The sequence below is a fragment of the Panthera tigris genome, chromosome B4 (assembly GCF_018350195.1).
Source record: "Panthera tigris isolate Pti1 chromosome B4, P.tigris_Pti1_mat1.1, whole genome shotgun sequence".
In the NCBI taxonomy this organism is placed as follows: domain Eukaryota; kingdom Metazoa; phylum Chordata; class Mammalia; order Carnivora; family Felidae; genus Panthera; species Panthera tigris.
Genome location: NC_056666.1, coordinates 83,133,424 through 83,149,548, shown reverse-complemented (window position 1 = coordinate 83,149,548; position 16,125 = coordinate 83,133,424). Strand labels below are relative to the sequence as shown.

General features: G+C 57.5%; 2 protein-coding genes across 2 annotated transcripts; one reads left to right on the top strand and one right to left on the bottom strand.

Moving 5' to 3' along the window:
* The first annotated feature begins 1,649 nt into the window (after nt 1-1,649).
* Nucleotides 1,650-9,167, top strand: B4GALNT1 (beta-1,4-N-acetyl-galactosaminyltransferase 1). The gene is made up of 11 exons (XM_042992633.1): nt 1,650-2,046; nt 2,653-2,871; nt 3,421-3,585; nt 3,706-3,812; nt 4,282-4,322; nt 5,131-5,311; nt 6,327-6,434; nt 6,561-6,751; nt 7,219-7,359; nt 7,619-7,859; nt 8,445-9,167. Exons 2-11 carry the CDS (start codon nt 2,654-2,656, stop codon nt 8,660-8,662), a joined length of 1,611 nt encoding a protein of 536 aa, XP_042848567.1. The 5' UTR covers nt 1,650-2,046; nt 2,653; the 3' UTR covers nt 8,663-9,167.
* A 103-nt stretch (nt 9,168-9,270) lies between these two features.
* On the bottom strand, nt 9,271-16,053 carry LOC102969108 (solute carrier family 26 member 10). Its single transcript, XM_042992628.1, has 18 exons — nt 15,711-16,053; nt 15,112-15,222; nt 14,389-14,546; nt 14,048-14,212; nt 13,638-13,790; nt 12,826-12,908; nt 12,532-12,679; nt 12,286-12,399; nt 11,504-11,581; nt 11,315-11,410; nt 10,792-10,898; nt 10,612-10,681; nt 10,423-10,539; nt 10,253-10,286; nt 10,091-10,173; nt 9,946-10,000; nt 9,704-9,810; nt 9,271-9,388 (listed from the first exon to the last, which is right to left on the bottom strand). Exons 1-18 carry the CDS (start codon nt 16,051-16,053, stop codon nt 9,350-9,352), a joined length of 2,061 nt encoding a protein of 686 aa, XP_042848562.1. The 3' UTR covers nt 9,271-9,349.
* Nucleotides 16,054-16,125: the final 72 nt, after the last annotated feature.

Here is a 16,125-nt window from a genome sequence, read left to right as displayed (position 1 = left end):
ACAATCTATCCTCCCTTCCCACTGACGTTTTCATTATGGTCCATATTTATTGTATCTTTTTTTTTTCCTACTTGACCTTGACACATCTTTTATTAGAACCATGGAACCATAGGTAGGGTCATGAATCCGGAAGTAGGGAAGGGAGTCTATGGGTCTAATGCTTGCATACAGAATTACAGCCAACCTTGGGGTGCCTGGGTGGCTCAGTCTGTTAAGCATCTGACTTCCACTCAGGTCATGATCTCCAGGTTGGTGAGTTCCAGCATCTGACTTGGCTCAGGTCATGATCTGGAGGTTGGTGAGTTCCAGCCCGGCGCGGGGCTCTGTGCTAACAGCTCAGAGCCTGAAGCCTGCTTCAGATTCTGTGTCTCCCTTTATCTCTGTCCCTCCCCGACTTGAACTCTGTTTCTCTCTCAAAAAAAAATTGTTTTAATTAAAAAAAAATTAAAACCATACTGAGATACCACCTCACACCTGTCAGAGTGGCTAAAATGAACAAATCAGGAGACTATAGATGCTGGAGAGGATGTGGAGAAACAAGAACCCTCTTGCACTGTTGGTGGGAATGCAAACTGGTGCAGCCGCTCTGGAAAACAGTGTGGAGGTTCCTCAAAAAATTAAAAATAGATCTACCCTATGACCCAGCAATAGCACTGCTAGGAATTTACCCAAGGGATACAGGAGTGCTGATGCACAGGGGCACTTGTACCCCAATGTTTATAGCAGCACTTTCAACAATAGCCAAATTATGGAAAGAGCCTATATGTCCATGAACTGACAAACGGATAAAGAAGACGTGGTTTACATATACAATGGAATACTACTTGGCAATGAGAAAGAATGAAATCCTGTCATTTGCAGCAATGTAAATAGAACTGGAAGGTATTATGCTAAGTGAAATAAGTCAGTCAGAGAAAGACAGATATCATATGTCTTCACTCATATGTGGATCCTAAAAAACTTAACAGAAGACCAGGTGGGTGGGGAAGGAGGGGAAAAAGTTACAGAGAGGGAAGGAGGCAAACCATAAGAGACTCTTAAATACTGAGAACAAACTGAGGGTTGATGGGGGCGGGGGGAGGGGAAAGTGGGTGATGGGCATTGAGGAGGGCACCTGTTGGGATGAGCACTGGGTGTTGTACGGAAGCCAATTTGACAATAAATTTCATCTAAAAAAAAAAACAACCTACAGGCAACTTAACCACTTCCCTCTGCACGTCTGCAACAAGAAGCATTCAAGGGGAAAAGGCACTGAATTACTTCTGGAGTGTTAGAGGATTTGGGACGGGGGAGGCGAGGATGGGAGGGAGGGTGTGAACCTGTCTTTGTCAGCCAGGCAAAATCTTCTTTGTCTGGGGTCTAGTCTGGTTTATCTCACCCTCACTACCCAAACCTTCCTTTGAAATGGGACTGTAGGGCGCCGGTTCCATCTCCTCCCATAGCAAGTATCGTAGCCTACAGTCTGGATGAGACCGAGGCTCCGTGGGTATAGGGAATAGAATGGGACTGGGGCAAGCTGTTGAGATGCCAGGCTTGCCAGCGAAGGGCTGGGAGGGTCGGGAGAAGGACCTTCTCGCAGCGCCCCCGCAATGTCCTCTGCGTCCGCCAGAAGGCGCCCGGGCGCTCGCTTTCACCGCGCTCAGCCGGAGCCTCCGCCGCAACGAGCCGGGAGCCGAGCCGCTCCGCGCCGCGATCTGGACAACCGTGCGGCGGCCTGAGCCCGCCCCGCCCGGCAAGGGGGACAGGGTGCCGGGGACCCCCAGCTTTGTTTCCGGAGCTGGGGCGCAGCGGTTTCTCAACTCTGCTCTCCACCCCCACAGGAAACGCCCAGATCCACCCACCCAGCGCCGAGGTCTACAAAGCCCTGAGCTTCCGAAGGCGGGAGGGGTTGGGCGAGCCCGAGAGGCAGGAGGATCCCCCCGACCCAGGCTCACGCCGGGTTCCCGGATCAGGCCGCCTCCGGCCCCATGAAGACCCCCAGACCGGGGCTGAGAGCCTGGCGCAGCCCGGACCGAAATCTTGCGGCGGCCTTAGAGCGTTAGACAGGTCAGTGCTCGGGCGGGATGAGGGGCCCGAGCTGGAGGCTGGAGGCGGCGCGCTCGCCGGTCCCCCCCCCCCCGTTCCCCTGCACGAGCTCCCCGGGGCCACTCGCGCGGTCACCTCCCCCGGGGGCACCCAACGGCGCGGGCATGATTCTGCATTTTTCATGACAAGCAAGGTGTGGAGCCGCCCTGTGCAGCCCACTGGGGGCCAGGTGATGCTCGGACCGAAGGGTGGGGGACGCGCGGGCCAGGGGGCGGCGGGCCAGGGGACGTCCGCTGCTCGAAGAAAGCAGTGCACTCCTACTTATACGCGGCCGCGAGGAAACCGCCGCATGCAAAGGTCTCTTGCATCAAGATGCCAGGCCTCGGGCGTGAGAGGAAACCGAGATGCGAGAGAGGGAGAGAAGAAAGGAGGCCGGGAGACCCGAGGCCCCGGGAGTGAAGGGAGGAGGGCCGGGGGCAACGATTCTCTGTGCAAATCCTAGCGCGCCGAGATGTGGAGAGCTTCCCGGGGAGCTGACTGGAGCCTCCAGAACCGCGGGGCTCCGGGGTCCCAGCCCGCGCCTCCCCTCCGCACCTTTCTCACCCTCCCACCCCTCCCGCCCACCAGGATGCGGCTGGGCCGCCGGGCCCTCTGCGTGCTGGTCCTGCTGCTCGCCTGCGCCTCTCTGGGGCTCCTGTACGTGAGCACCCGGGACGCTCCGGGCCTCCGGGCACCTCTTGCGCTGTGGACGCCCCTGCAGGGCCCCTCCAGACCAGAGCTGCCAGACCTCTCGCCTGAGCCCCGCTATGCACACATCCCGGTCAGGATAAAGGAGCAAGTGGTGGGGTGAGTGCCAGGAGTGGTGGCGGCAGGGCGGCGCTCAATTGGGGGGGGGGGCTGGGGGGGGGGGGGGCTGGAGAGCTTTTGTTTCCTGCACTGCTGAGCTCTGATGCCTCAGTTCTCCTGACTGGTTGAGGGAGGGGGGTGGGGGGACTGCTTGTGAATCTTGGGCTGGGGAAACAAAATCTCTCCTTCCTGAACCTTGTCATGGTGATGGGGAGGGGAGGGTGTGCAGGCAGGGAGAGCCTGAAAGACTTTCTGATGTCCTGATGGTTCCAGAAAGGAGAGTCCAGGTGGGGTCTTGAATGGTGGGGAGGCAACTCTGAAATCCTAGCAACTGGCCCTCTTCTACACCTCTGTAAAATCCAGATTTAGGGGATGGGTCGTCCCATTGGGGGTCTCCTCTCCTGGGGGCTGTTTGAAGAGCAGTGTTTAAGGCGACAGACGTTGGATGGGCAAGGTCGAAGGGCCAAGGTGTGGGGCGCCATGTTAATATTGAGCGGGATGTATGGAGCTGTATGGCGGGGCTCTGATGACCCTTCATCCCCCCTCCAGGCGGCTGTCTGGGAACAACTGTAGTTGTGAGGCCAGTGGAGGGAGCTTTCATTTCCCCTTCCAAAGGCAGCTCCGAGCCATTGACCTCACGAAGGCCTTTGACCCTGAAGAGCTGAGGGCTGCCTCTGCCTCCAGGGAGCAGGAGTTCCAGGCCTTCCTTTCAAGGTACCAGCTGAAAAAGAGGGCATGTCTCTGCGGAGGGTGAGCCTTTCGAGGCTTGGAGGGAGGTTGTGACAGGAAGGAGAGCCCCTCTGCCCTGATTCCTTCTCTGTCCTCCACTGCCAGGAGCCAGTCTGCTGCTGACCAGCTGCTCATAGCCCCTGCCAACTCCCCTCTTCAATACCCCCTGCAGGGTGTGGAGGTCCAGCCCCTCCGGAGCATCTTGGTGCCAGGTGGGGGGGTCTGGGGGTGACCTAAGCCAATCTGGGGGTGGTGGAGCTCAAGGCTGGGTGAGGAAGAGCTAAGGAAGATTGGAATAAGAGGCGGGGGGAGCTTCTGATGAAGGCAGGATTTGAGAGCAGAAGGGGGTTCCTGAGGCAGGGGGTGAGGACCAAAGGAACTGTAGGGTCCTCAGGAACTGCAGCTGACTGTAACTGGAGAGGCTTGGGAGAAAGAATCTATTCTTTGCCGACTGACCAAAGATTAGGTGGATAGGTGGGGCGGGCCATAAAGAGCTATCGCTTTGATGGAAAGGAGTGAAAACTCAGTTACCATAGGCTGCATCCCAAAATGTGCCCCGCTGTGGCCTCAACAAAGAGGGATGGGTGAGAAGGTCTGTGCTGTGTGTGGTGAAAGAGGGAAGAGAAAGTGAGGAAGAATTCAAGGCTGTCTGGGATTCTGATTCCCTCTCCTTCCTCCTAGGGCTGAGCCTGCAGGCAGCTTCTGGTCAGGAGCTTTACCAGGTAAGAGGCTGGGGAGGCCAGCGGACACTAAGGATGGAGGGAGGGGCGCCTGGGTGGCTTAGTAGGTTAAGCAAATGACTCTTTTTTTTTTTTAATGTTTATTTATTTTTGAGAGAGACAGAGACAGAGCTTGAACGGGGGAGGGGCAGAGAGAGAGGGAGACACAGAATCCGAAATAGGTTCCAGGTTCTAAGCTATCAGCACAGAGCCCGATGCAGGGCTCGAAGTCACGAACCATAAGATCATGACCTGAGCCGAAGTCGGACGCCCAACCGACTAAGCCACCCAGGCACCCTGCAAACAACTCTTTCTTTTTTTTAATGTTTATTTATTTTTGAGAGAGAGAGAGAGGCAGAGTGAGAGCAGGGAGGGGCAGAGAGAGAGGGAGACACAGAATCAGAAGCAGGTTCCAGGTTCTAGGCTATCAGCACAGAGCCCAACATGGTGCTCGAACTCACGAACAGTGAGATCGTGACCCGAGCTGAAGTCCGACACCCAATCAACAAGCTACCCAGGTGCCCAGCAACCGGCACTTGGTGTCAGCTCAGGCCATGATCTCACAGTTGCTGGAATTGAGAGCCCTGTGTGGAACTCTGCACTGACAGCACGGAGCCTGCTTAGGAATCTCTCTCGGCCTCTCTCTCTCTCTCTCTCTCTCTCAAAATAAATAAATAAACTTGGGGCGGGGGAGAGGGCGGGAAATGGGATGCTGGAGGGAGACAGGGCTGCCAACGGAAAGATGGAGGAACCAGAGAGGCAAGAGGCAGGTCTGAGGCCTAACCCTGTCCTCTCCAACCCCCTCTCCCAGGTGAACCTGACTGCCTCTTTGGGCACCTGGGATGTGGCCGGGGAAGTGACGGGAGTGACTCTCACTGGAGAGGGGCAGCCTGATCTCACCCTCGCCAGCCCAGGGCTGGACCAACTCAACCGGCAGCTACAACTGGTTACTTATAGCAGCCGAAGTTACCAGGCAAACACAGCAGACACAGGTGTGAGGTCTGGGCGGAGGCAGGGGCAGGCTGGGTCAACAGAGAGCCCAGAAAGGCTGAATTGGGCAAATGGCAAAGGGTGTGGGAGACACTCGGGCAAAGGCCAGAGCTGCCCAGTCACACAATGGGCATTTCAGCTAGGCCAGCAGGGCCAGAGAGGGAGAGAAGGAGCCTTTGTTCATCTGGGGCCAGAGCAGGCCAAAGAGAAACCCGAGCCTCGAGCCTCGGGTGTGTCCCCTCTTCAGGCCAACCATGGGGGCCCCAGGAAGTGATTTGCCCCAGGAGCCAGAAGGCTCAAGCTCTATTCCCAAACCACTACTTACTGGAGGGCAAGGGACTTCATGTCCCAGAGCTCCCGTGTCTCCTCTAGCAAAAAAGGCACAACACAGCCTTCTCTCCAAGGCTTGCTACACCAAATCTGCTCCCTCTTTGGGGCCTTTGCATTTGCTGTTCCCTCTGCCTAGAATGCTCTTCCCCCAGATTTTTGCATGGCTGGCTCCTTCTTGTTACTTGGATCTCAGCTCAAATGTCTCCTCTTCGCTATCACATTACTTGCTTTATTTTCCATTCAATGCTTGCCAGTATCTGAATTTTATTTACTTAGCCTAGAACCAGAACGACTAGGTTCCTATCTCAGCTTTGTTGCTTAAGAGTTGTGTAAATGTAGACCAGTTGCTTAATTTCTCTATGCCTTTTTCTGTAGCAGGAATCTACCTTACGGGGCTTGTCAAGGTTAAGTGGGTTCATATATTTAAGGTAAACTTAAAAAGTACCTGCCACATAGTAAATGCTCAATAAAGGTTAGCTTTTAATTAAATCATTTTAAAAAAATTAAACCTTTAATTTTCTTTCTCCCACCCATTAGAGTGTTAGTGCCATGGAGGTAAACACCTTGCATTCTTGTCCACCAGGACTCAGGAAAGTGGTACACAGAGTAGGCACTTAAATAGTGATTTGCTGAAAAGGGAATGTTGTCCCAACTTTAAGGACCATGTCTGGTGTCCTTTCTTCCCAGTCCGGTTCTCCACGGAGGGACATGAGGCCGCCTTTACCATCCGCATAAGACACCCACCCAACCCTCGGCTGTACCCACCTGGGTCTCTACCCCAGGGAGGTGAGGCTGGTGCGTTCAAGGACCTAAATCCAGGCCTGGTGGGGAGAAGCTGGGAGAGGGAGGACGTGGGAGATGTTTTCCTGCTCCTCACTTCCACTCTCCTTCTCTGCACCTAACCCTGTCCCTCACTCCCAGCCCAGTACAATATCAGCGCCCTGGTCACCATCGCCACTAAGACCTTCCTTCGTTACAATCGGCTTCGGGCGCTCATCGCCAGCATCCGCCGCTTCTACCCAACGGTCACCGTGGTCATCGCCGACGACAGCGACAAGCCAGAGAGCATTAGTGGCCCCCACATCGAGCACTATCTCATGCCTTTTGGCAAGGTGCGCAGTCAGCAAGGCTGAACCGCGCGCCAGAGGGCGCCGAGACAGAGGCGCGCGGTGGGTCTGAAGTCACCGGAGTAGTGATTCCAGGACTACCTGCCTCAGAATTACTGGTGCCTGTGAATCACGGCGATTCCTGGAACATAATAAGCTCCGTGGGAGGAGGAATCGCGCCTATCTTATTCGCGCTGCATCCTTAGAATGTGCTTAGCACCTAGGGAGCGCTCAATAAATGGATGATGGATGAATGGATGAATGCACGCATAAATTAAATGCGTTCTAACACCCTCCCCCAAAACAGGGACATATTACCCCTGGCAGTTGGGAAACTGCATTTTTTGCCTAGCTCTGAGCCACTCGTAGGTCCCGGAAAGTTTAGAGATGCGCCGGGAGAGAGGAGGAAAGGTGGCAGAGGGGTTGTGTCCTAGCTCTATAGCCTCACTTAACTGTATGTACCCTGCCCCCAGGGCTGGTTCGCAGGCCGGAACCTGGCCGTATCCCAAGTAACCACCAAGTACGTCTTGTGGGTGGACGACGACTTTGTCTTCACGGCGAGGACGCGACTGGAGAGGCTTGTGGACGTGCTGGAGCGGACGTCGCTGGACCTGGTAAGGGAGGGCCCGCGGAACGTGGGGTGGGAGAAAGAGGGACTCCAGCAAGCTAAAGCAGCGGCGGGGGAGACCCGGCCGAGAGCGGCCGGCCCTGGGACGGACAGAGGACGACGAAGGGAGCCTGGGGGACAATCTGGGTCCTGCGGGGGTGGAGCGGGAGAGGACGCGGCCGGGAAACCGCCCGAGGGAGGGGCAGCGCGGATCTAACTGCCGGCAGTCCCCGTCCCGCCTGGAGCGAACCTCCCACTCCCCGCAGGTCGGGGGCGCGGTGCGCGAGATCTCCGGCTTCGCCACCACCTACCGGCAGCTGCTGAGCGTGGAGCCCGGCGCGCCAGGCCGCGGGAACTGCCTCCGGCAAAGGCGCGGCTTCCACCACGAGCTCGTCGGCTTTCCGGGCTGCGTGGTCACCGACGGCGTGGTCAACTTCTTCCTGGCGCGCACCGACAAGGTGCGAGAGGTCGGCTTCGACCCGCGGCTCAGCCGCGTGGCGCATCTGGGTGAGTGGCGTCCCCTCCCGGCCCCGGGCAGAGACCCCCGCGGGGCTCTGGGCGAGTCTCCAAAGGCAGCGGGTACTCCTACGCCCACCCCAGTGGAGCCCACGGTTGGCACCCGGGGCCCCTGGAGAGTTCTGCGAAAATTCACCAAGCCTTGCGCCCCGGCAAGAGACAGGGCTCCCTCCCTCCTGGCCCGCACACCCTTTAAACCTCCAAGCCCAGTACAGCTACTGGGTTAGCCGGCCTTTAACTTCCCCCACCACTGTCAGACCTTGAGTCCAGTCCCAGCCGCTTCCCCTGGTTCAGACCACACTCCTGGAGCGGCCTGTTCAGCATTTATTTAACATTTATTTAGGTGTGTGTTGGGGAGGATGGGGGTATGCTCTCAAAACACAAAGTAAGGATGTTGACTTCATTTTACATAAGAGTAAAACTAGGACCCAAATGAATTGACTAGCCCAAGGCCCTCACAAAAGGAGTCTTTGCAGGTGCAGCCTGTGTACCCCAACTCTCAGTTCTCCCTTTAAGGGTCGGCCCTCTGCGCCCTTCAGACGCTTCACTGTGTACTCCCCTTCCCTCCACTGCCAGAATTCTTCCTGGACGGGCTTGGTTCCCTGCGGGTGGGCTCCTGCTCAGACGTCGTTGTGGATCATGCATCTAAGTTGAAGCTGCCTTGGACCTCAAGGGATGTGGGGGCAGAGACTTATGCCCGGTACCGCTACCCAGGATCGCTGGATGAAAGTCAGGTGGCCAAACACCGCCTACTCTTCTTCAAACACCGGCTGCAGTGCATGACCGCAGAATGATGGCCACTCGGGGCCTTCCAACTCTCGGGCTGGGCCTGCCTCCTTGACCCTGCCAGGAATTTCTAGCAAACCCCACCCACCACCCAGTGACTACTCCACTGACTGTCCCTGATCCCCTTCAGAATCTGATCCCAAATAGGGGCTTGTCCTGGTGACACTCCTCCTTTCTGCGAGTGCCCAGCGATGCGATGGAGCCATAACTCGACCCACGGCCAGTGCCAAGTCCTCCCCCCAACCCTCTTCTCATGGGGCAGGAACTGGGGGGGGGGGTCACTTTCCAAGTGCCAAAAAGCCCATGGGGACTCTAAGAACCTAAAACGGAAATACTCTCATCTCTTTGGGACTGAGGGGATGGGGAAGCCCCCAACGTGTATTCCCAGGGCTGTGCCCCCTCCCCCATCTCTGGATCCAGGACTCTGTGCACCGGTTCCAGCCCCACCCCTATGGAGAGAACCAGTGACTCCGGAGCTGGGGCGGGGGCCGGTGAACACACAAGTGAAAGCCATTTGTAGTTGTGTCTCTGCAATGCCGCGGGCATGGAGAAAGGGGCACCGAGGGCCGGCGTGTGGACACCCAGACTCACTTCATGAACCCCAGTGGCTCTCAGCTTTGTTTTATTAGTTACATGAAGTGAGGAGACTCCTCGCACACATATTGTCGGGGCCCTCCACACTCCAAATGACCGGGTCAGACCCACACTGTGCATGTCTTTGGACCTGTAGGCTCCTGGAAAGGAGAGGGGACCTGTCAGGAGTAGATTAGGTACCCTCCTCCCTCTCTCAGCATTTGGCAGTCTTCTGGGGGGCACACCACCCCGCTTTGAAACCCTAGCTCCTCAGTTCTTCATGCGGAGCTGGACCCAGTCTCCTTGGCTTAGCCTTAAATTGGCTAATCATTTCATCCCCCCACTTTCTTCCTCCAGCTTCCTTCTCGGCCCCCTTCCCCAAACCCTCTGCCTAGATCTTCAGCCACTGACTCACATGTCACTTGCTCCACCCCAGCGCCTCCTGGATCTCACTCCGGTTCCTACTGCCCCCTCACCAGTCTCTCCAGGGCATGAGCAGCTGCATCCTGGACACTCACAAACAGCTGCTCTGGGGTCACTCTGTCCAAGAGTCCTGCCTGGGTCAGTGTCCCCAGCACTGAGGCTGTGTAGAGAGGCAGGTCAGGCTCTTAGATCTTAAATCCACACTGCGTCCTTTTCCCTCCCTCAAGCATCCAGCTATTCCCCCCGCTCCGCCCCCCCCCCCCCCCCCCGTCCCCAGGTCTTCCACACCTCTCACCATTACACTGAGCCAGGAGAAGGTGGATCCCAGCATCTCGGCATCGCCTGGCTAGCTGCAGAAGCGGGGCAAGGGGGTTAAATCCCACATCAGAAGGTATGCGTGGGATAAAGAGACTTTCTCCTCAACCTACCCCGTCCCTCACCTGTACCACCTCTCTGGCTCCAGCAGCATCTGCAAAGGTGATACCACTGCAGTCTAGGACCACCACTCTGACAGGCTCAGCAACTAGGATGCGAGAAGGCAAGCGTACCCAGATGCCTCCACGGGTCACACCCAAATCTCCCTCCTTGTCTCCCCATCTCACCTGCATCAGGTGGGCCATATAGCTTGGGAGTCTCCTGTGGGTAAAGAAGGGCAGTCACCACAAGACACAAGCATGAGCGTGCACCCCTTAAGCACAATGATCCCCTTGAGAAGCCACACCTGCCTCCCACTCCCAGAGAAGCCACACTCCCCTTTGACCAAGCCTCTCACCTTGCGTCCTTCTCCAAGCCCCAGGTGCCACTCCAGGATGCGGCGGAACTGCCCGCGGGTCCCAAAGTAGAGCGGTGTTGGGTATCTCAAGATGCAGAGCCCCGGGACCTTGAGGAGCTAAGATGTCAGAGGGTCAGAAAAACATCTGGGCCTAATCTTCCCTTCCCTCTCTGTCTGTGGCCCACCCACCTTGTGGCTCTCTTCGAGTGGCCTGTAGAGCTCCGTCCCCTCAGCAAGTCCAAGTGCCAGGCACTGCACCCTGGGCAGGAAGCTGGGGTCAGATTCCCAGCCTGGCCTGGCTGAAGAGTCACCCCAAGCACCTGTCCTCTCCCCACCCCTCTTCCCAACTCCTCTCATCTCTACTCCCACCTCTGGGTGCGGCAGACCACAGTCATCATGGAGAAGACCACGCCTACGGCCAGGCCCAAGTCCACACTCAGGATCACTACGGCCACCCATGTGACCATCCATACAGCCTGCAGGACATGGATGGGAGTGATATGCCCCGGAGAAATGCCAGGCCATGGCTGCTAGGGAAGGAGGTCCAGGGGCAGTGACTGCCAGGACAAATGAGAGGGAGGGATAGCCCAGGAGAAGGTAGAATGACAGAAGGGACAGAATTGACCCAACAAGGGAAATACACCAAATGTAATCACCCCAGACCTTGCGCCAGCTGGGGATTTACAAATATTCGGGTCTGAAGGGGTTCAAACCCCACTCTCCACCGTGTCTCTGAGTAATGGGATTAGGAGGGATGCATGTTGGGGGGGACTGGAGGGGGAGGGGAGCTGCAGCATTTAGGACCAGAACAATTAGCTCCAATCTAGGGCAGAGGCTGGGGATGCTGGCAAGTAGGAGGGGGCAATCTGGGGGTAATGCTGCCACTTCTCACAAAGTCCATGCGGCTGATGCGCCATAGTTGTGGAAGTTCCTGCATCTGGAAGAACATCTGGCGCATGCTGGAGATGTTGATGCAAGCCAGGACAGCCTTGGGGGCAGAAGAGGCAAGCTGACTGCCCCAATGTCCTAGAATGTAGCCACTACCACCCCCAGTCACCCCCATGCCTCCGCTGTTCCTCACCTTGGGCAGATAGTAGAAGAAGGGCCCCAGCCACAGCAGCACTGACAGGACAACTATGCAGGAGAAGAGACCTGCCAGCTAGAAAGAAGGAGGGATGGATGCAGAGAAGGAAGGGAAACTCACTCACCCCTGTGTGAGAGCTGGTCTGCCTGCCCCACTCTGCCTCGGCTTCCTTGGAAGTCTCCCTCCTCCCAAATCCCCTTTCCATGAAGCCTTTCCTCAGTCTTCAACTCCCTTCTTGGTATTCTGCCTCTCACATCCACCTTTCCCCTCTCCCAATTAAATGCCTGTCATTCACCGGTCTCTACCTAGACGTAGCTCAACTTCCCTATTTTTGTAGCCCGTGTCCACCTTAAAAGCCACTGTTGCATTACCCTAAAAGCAGGGAACCACCTTCTTGGGGCACCAGCAGAGTAGGAAAGCAGAAATATTAGGGGGAGACTTTCATATGTGATATTTCTTTTTAAAAGAAAATGTCCTCATGGGGCGGGGGTCAGAATTTCGTCTTTCAAATTTATATGACAGTTTAGTATTGTTTTTATTGTGAACTACATATGGGCACTGTAAGCTTCTTCAGTGCTTAGAGTCTGCCAAGGTCTTAATGGAGCCTTGTTACCTTCTATCTCTCCTACCTAGAAACCACCCCCCCCATTCACTCTCCCTCATCATTCTCCTCTGTACAGCTGCCCCCCAGGTATCTATCTACCAGTCTTCCACCTGTTTCTCCACCACCACCCCAACCTAATACCCACCCCCTTTCCCACCCAAGGACATGCTCTTACCTGTGTGTTCCCACCAGCATCCACTAGTAGGCTGGTGGTGGCCAAAGTGGCAGAGTTGGGAAAGCAGGAGAAGAGGGAGGAGATGAGGTTGGAGATACCATGTGCCAAGAGCTCCTGGAGGGATGCAGTCAGATGAAGAGGAGAGAGAGACAAAGGCATGGGGCAGGGTGGGGGGGGGATGAGGGAAGACATCAGATTAGGGAGTTGTCTCCTGAATGCATGCAATTGGGGTCTTCAAAGTCACACCTGGTTGGAGTCAATAGTGTAGCTATACTTGTCTGCATAGATGGAGGCCAGGGAGGCGGACACAGCAAAAGTAACCAGTGCGATGGGCAGTGAGTCAGCCAGAATCCTGGGCAGCTCAGCCAGGTCGGGAAGATGGGGTTGGGGAAATCTGGAGAGAGAGGGATCCATGGTGAGGGTGGGTTGTGTATAAGAAGGATATGGGGAAGAAAGAGAAAATAGGGCGGGACAGGCCAAGAGGAGGTGTGGGTGGGAGCAGTCTGAGAATAGCAGGCTGGTGTCTTGATTCTCTCTTACCCCCCAGGCAGCAGCCCCACAATCTGGACGTTGTATCTTGTGTCCAGGGAAGAGGTGAAGCACAGCACAGAGGCCAGAAGCACCTGGGAAAGAGCAAATTAGAGCACGGCAGAAGATGAGCTTCCTGGAAGAGGCCGGGGAAAGCTTCACATGAGAGAGGATTAAAAGGCATTAGGTGTTTGCAGGGGCCCAGCAATTGGGGGAGTTGGGATATGTTTGGGATGACAGCCGACTGAGAGTGAAGGAGAGTGGGAATGGGAAAGGAATGAGGTATACCTGAGGCTGTGGTAAGAGATGGACTGGAGGAAGTAAGAGGCGCTCCGTTCCCATGAGGGATGGTAGGTATCAGGAAGTACACCCAGCCATTCTAAGTAGGACACTGGGATAGATCTAGGGATCTCCCGCGTATGGGTGGAGATGTGGAACACTTATTTAGTCGGCGGAGGGGGAGAGAGAGAGAGAGAAATGTAGGTGGGCGTGGGAAGGGAGAGAAACTGAATTACAGTGAAGGACCCGGTAGGGGGAGAGCAGTGGAGGTGCTGTGGCGAGCGACACCTCAAGGGAACGCTGTAAGCAGGAAGAAAGCATTCTAAGAGGTCTAGAAGAGGCTCTGCCAGAGAAGTGGGACCGTGTGGGTGGGGGATTCTGCAGGGTCACAGTGTTCTGGGAAGAGGCCTGGAAAAGTACGCGTGTGCACAGGACCTCTTTCTGTAAGCTCGCTGCCTTCCACGAGGGGGCGGCAGCGGCCAGCTCCTACCCGACCGGCAAGCTCTGTGTGGTTCAGGAGACCGCGACCCGGGAGCCATCCTCACCATGACGATTTCCCCCGGGATCGGGGTGGGTAGCTTGTCTCGGAATCTCACGTTCAGTTCTTTGACCGGCACGAGCAGCGCCAGGCTGAGTGCCGAGATGGTCAGTTCGGCCGGACTGCTCCGGGGCAGCGCGGTCAGCACAGCGGCCAGCGTCTGCGGGCAGGGGAAGTGATCGAGGGCCCGGGGCCGGGGTCGACTGCCCTCAGAGCGGACCCACCCGGCCAAGGCAAGGCCTCCCGGCTCCCATCAGGGCTTCCATCTCCGCAGCGCCCCTCATTCAGCCACGTGGTTTTAATCTCCTTTCCTCCGCCCCCGTCACCCTCTATCCCTCCACTCGCCGTCCTTCCTTTCCCGGTTTCCCTCTTCCCAGGACCGCTAGAAGCCGCTTCTCGGCCGTTCTCCACCCCCACCTTGAAGAGAGAGAAGCAGCCAATCTGGCGCGGGAGGGGCAACCCCAAAAGGCTCGGCAGCTGGGACACGAGCACGTGCAGCGCGGCCCCGCTGGTCAGCGCTTTGACCACCGGCTCCGACAAAAAGGTGGACAGGACGCCGAGCTGCAGCGCGAACATGCCCAGCTGCAGGGGAGAAGATGCGCAATCACTACAGGAGGAGGAGTGGACTCGCCAGAGCGCAGTGCGCCAGTTGCTCCGCGCACCTCTCCCGCCTAGACCCGCGCATGACACTTGTCCCTCCCTCTCTCCTGGCCCAGTTCCCCCGGCCCCAGTGTGGATCCCCCAGGGTCCTCCCTCACCATCAGCGCCCCGCTACCGAAGGCCAAGGCTGCAGCCGACCCAACCCGCTGAGCGTCCAACTGTTCCCTTTCGATTCCGCTCAGGTTACCCCCGAGGGGTTCGGGCACCAGCCGTTCCACCGCCGAGCCTGTCATGAGGCTGAGTACCGCGAAAGTTCCTAGGGCCGGGGGACAAACGCAGAGATCACCAGCTGTGTCGCCTGGGGCGCGGCGACCGTCCGGGCTTCGCGCCCTCGGGCCTGGATGCTGCAGTCAGACCCCGCTCTTCTGGAAGGCTGCTGCTCCGATGAAGACGATGGGGCCGAGAGCCCGTGCAGCAGCCCGGAACCGGCGGTGAGGGAGGAAAGAAGGGCGCACCGGCGGGCAAAAACTGCCCTCTAACTGTATCACTGCCCGCTCCCGCAGACCGCCCGCGGACTGCGCGCTCCTTTGGGTGACCGCGCATCTCTTCTTCCCTCTTCCAAGTCCGGGAGATGTTCATTTAAACCAAATGTCATGGGGGAAGAAAAGTTCTGAGGAAACTCCCTTCTCTCTGCACCCACTCGGTACCCGCAGCAAGCTTTGCCTAGGTCCGAGGTTCCTGGCAGGGTAGCCACAGAGGCGCAAGGGAAGAAGGGGAGGGGAAGAGGGGAATAAGAGCTAAGGAGCTTCCAAGGGCCGAAGTCTCAAACCCCCATCCATTCTCACCCTACAGAGAAGGAGAGGAGTCACTGGGTTACTCACCTGTGGACAGGTGTCTACCAGTCCCCAACAAGGTGTAAATGAGGACGGGGAAGAAAGAAGTGTAGAGTCCGAACACTGGAGGCACTGAGGTCAGGAGGGCAAAAGCCATGCCTGTATGAGAAATGAAAGGGATGATCTTCAGGGTCTGTGTGTGGGGTTGGGGAAAGGTGACTAGCGCCCACACTCTTAGAGGCTGGCATGGGGACGCTGAATCATGCCACATGAGGGAACCTAGGGGTTAACAGGCCTCTGTGGGAGGTGGGAGGTTGTGGGGCGGACAAGGTCACAGATCCGTGTCGGCCCAGTCCTCCGGGGAGTAGGGGGCAGGGGTTGTTCTTCTCTCCAGTTCCCTGACCCGGAACATGTCCAAGACTTCTAGAAGGATTGCGCAAATGAAGGGGGCTGGGGGTGGGGATCTGATGCAGCTCCGTGGTCCTTACCCAGAACGTGGTCTCAGGTCTTGTCTCCGAACCCTCGGCCACCCTAACCCAGCCCTCGCTCCCAGGTGCCCAGCTCCTGCATCCCCCTCCCTGCCCCCCCGCCCCCCCCCCCCCCCCCCGAGCTTGGGCCGCTGACAGGCTAGCGTTACGGCCGCTCACCCTGGGGCACGTGCACGATGCCCACGGTCACCCCGGCCACGGCATCCCCGAGCAGCCAGGCCCGCCAGCGGTAGTGGGGCAGCCAACGCAGCGGGGGCAGCCGCGCCCGCAGCAGGCGCCACGCCCCCGGCCCGGAGCAAGCGCTGGTCAACCGCCTCCACCGTCTGCACAGTCGGGACGAGCGAGGCTCCGCGAGTAGCTCCGGCGCCTGCTCTGCGTCCCCGAAGAGCCGCTGGAACCGAGCCTCGGTGAGAGGTTCCCTGAACTTGGCGCCCAGAGGGAACTTAAGGTCGGAGGCCTCTCCCAGGCCTGGGCTGGTCCCGGCGCCCGGTAGCCCACTCATTTTGCCCCTGGCCACCTCCAACCCCGCCTAGTCTTAAATAGCCCTCCACCCGCTAGCCCTGAGTCCCGCCTC

What these genes read in the sequence shown, in the direction of transcription:
- LOC102969108 (XM_042992628.1), bottom strand. Translation starts at nt 16,053, where the DNA reads ATGAGTGGGCTACCGGGCGCCGGGACCAGCCCAGGCCTGGGAGAGGCC. An exon ending in GTGGGGCTGCTGCCTGGGGG is followed by an intron (nt 12,680 to 12,825) that starts GTAAGAGAGAAT and finishes CTCTCTCTCCAG; the next exon opens with ATTTCCCCAACCCCATCTTC. An exon ending in GAGCCAGAGAGGTGGTACAG is followed by an intron (nt 10,001 to 10,090) that starts GTGAGGGACGGG and finishes CCGCTTCTGCAG; the next exon opens with CTAGCCAGGCGATGCCGAGA.
- B4GALNT1 (XM_042992633.1), top strand. Translation starts at nt 2,654, where the DNA reads ATGCGGCTGGGCCGCCGGGCCCTCTGCGTGCTGGTCCTGCTGCTCGCC. An exon ending in CCGGAGCATCTTGGTGCCAG is followed by an intron (nt 3,813 to 4,281) that starts GTGGGGGGGTCT and finishes CCTTCCTCCTAG; the next exon opens with GGCTGAGCCTGCAGGCAGCT. An exon ending in GGCAAACACAGCAGACACAG is followed by an intron (nt 5,312 to 6,326) that starts GTGTGAGGTCTG and finishes CTTTCTTCCCAG; the next exon opens with TCCGGTTCTCCACGGAGGGA.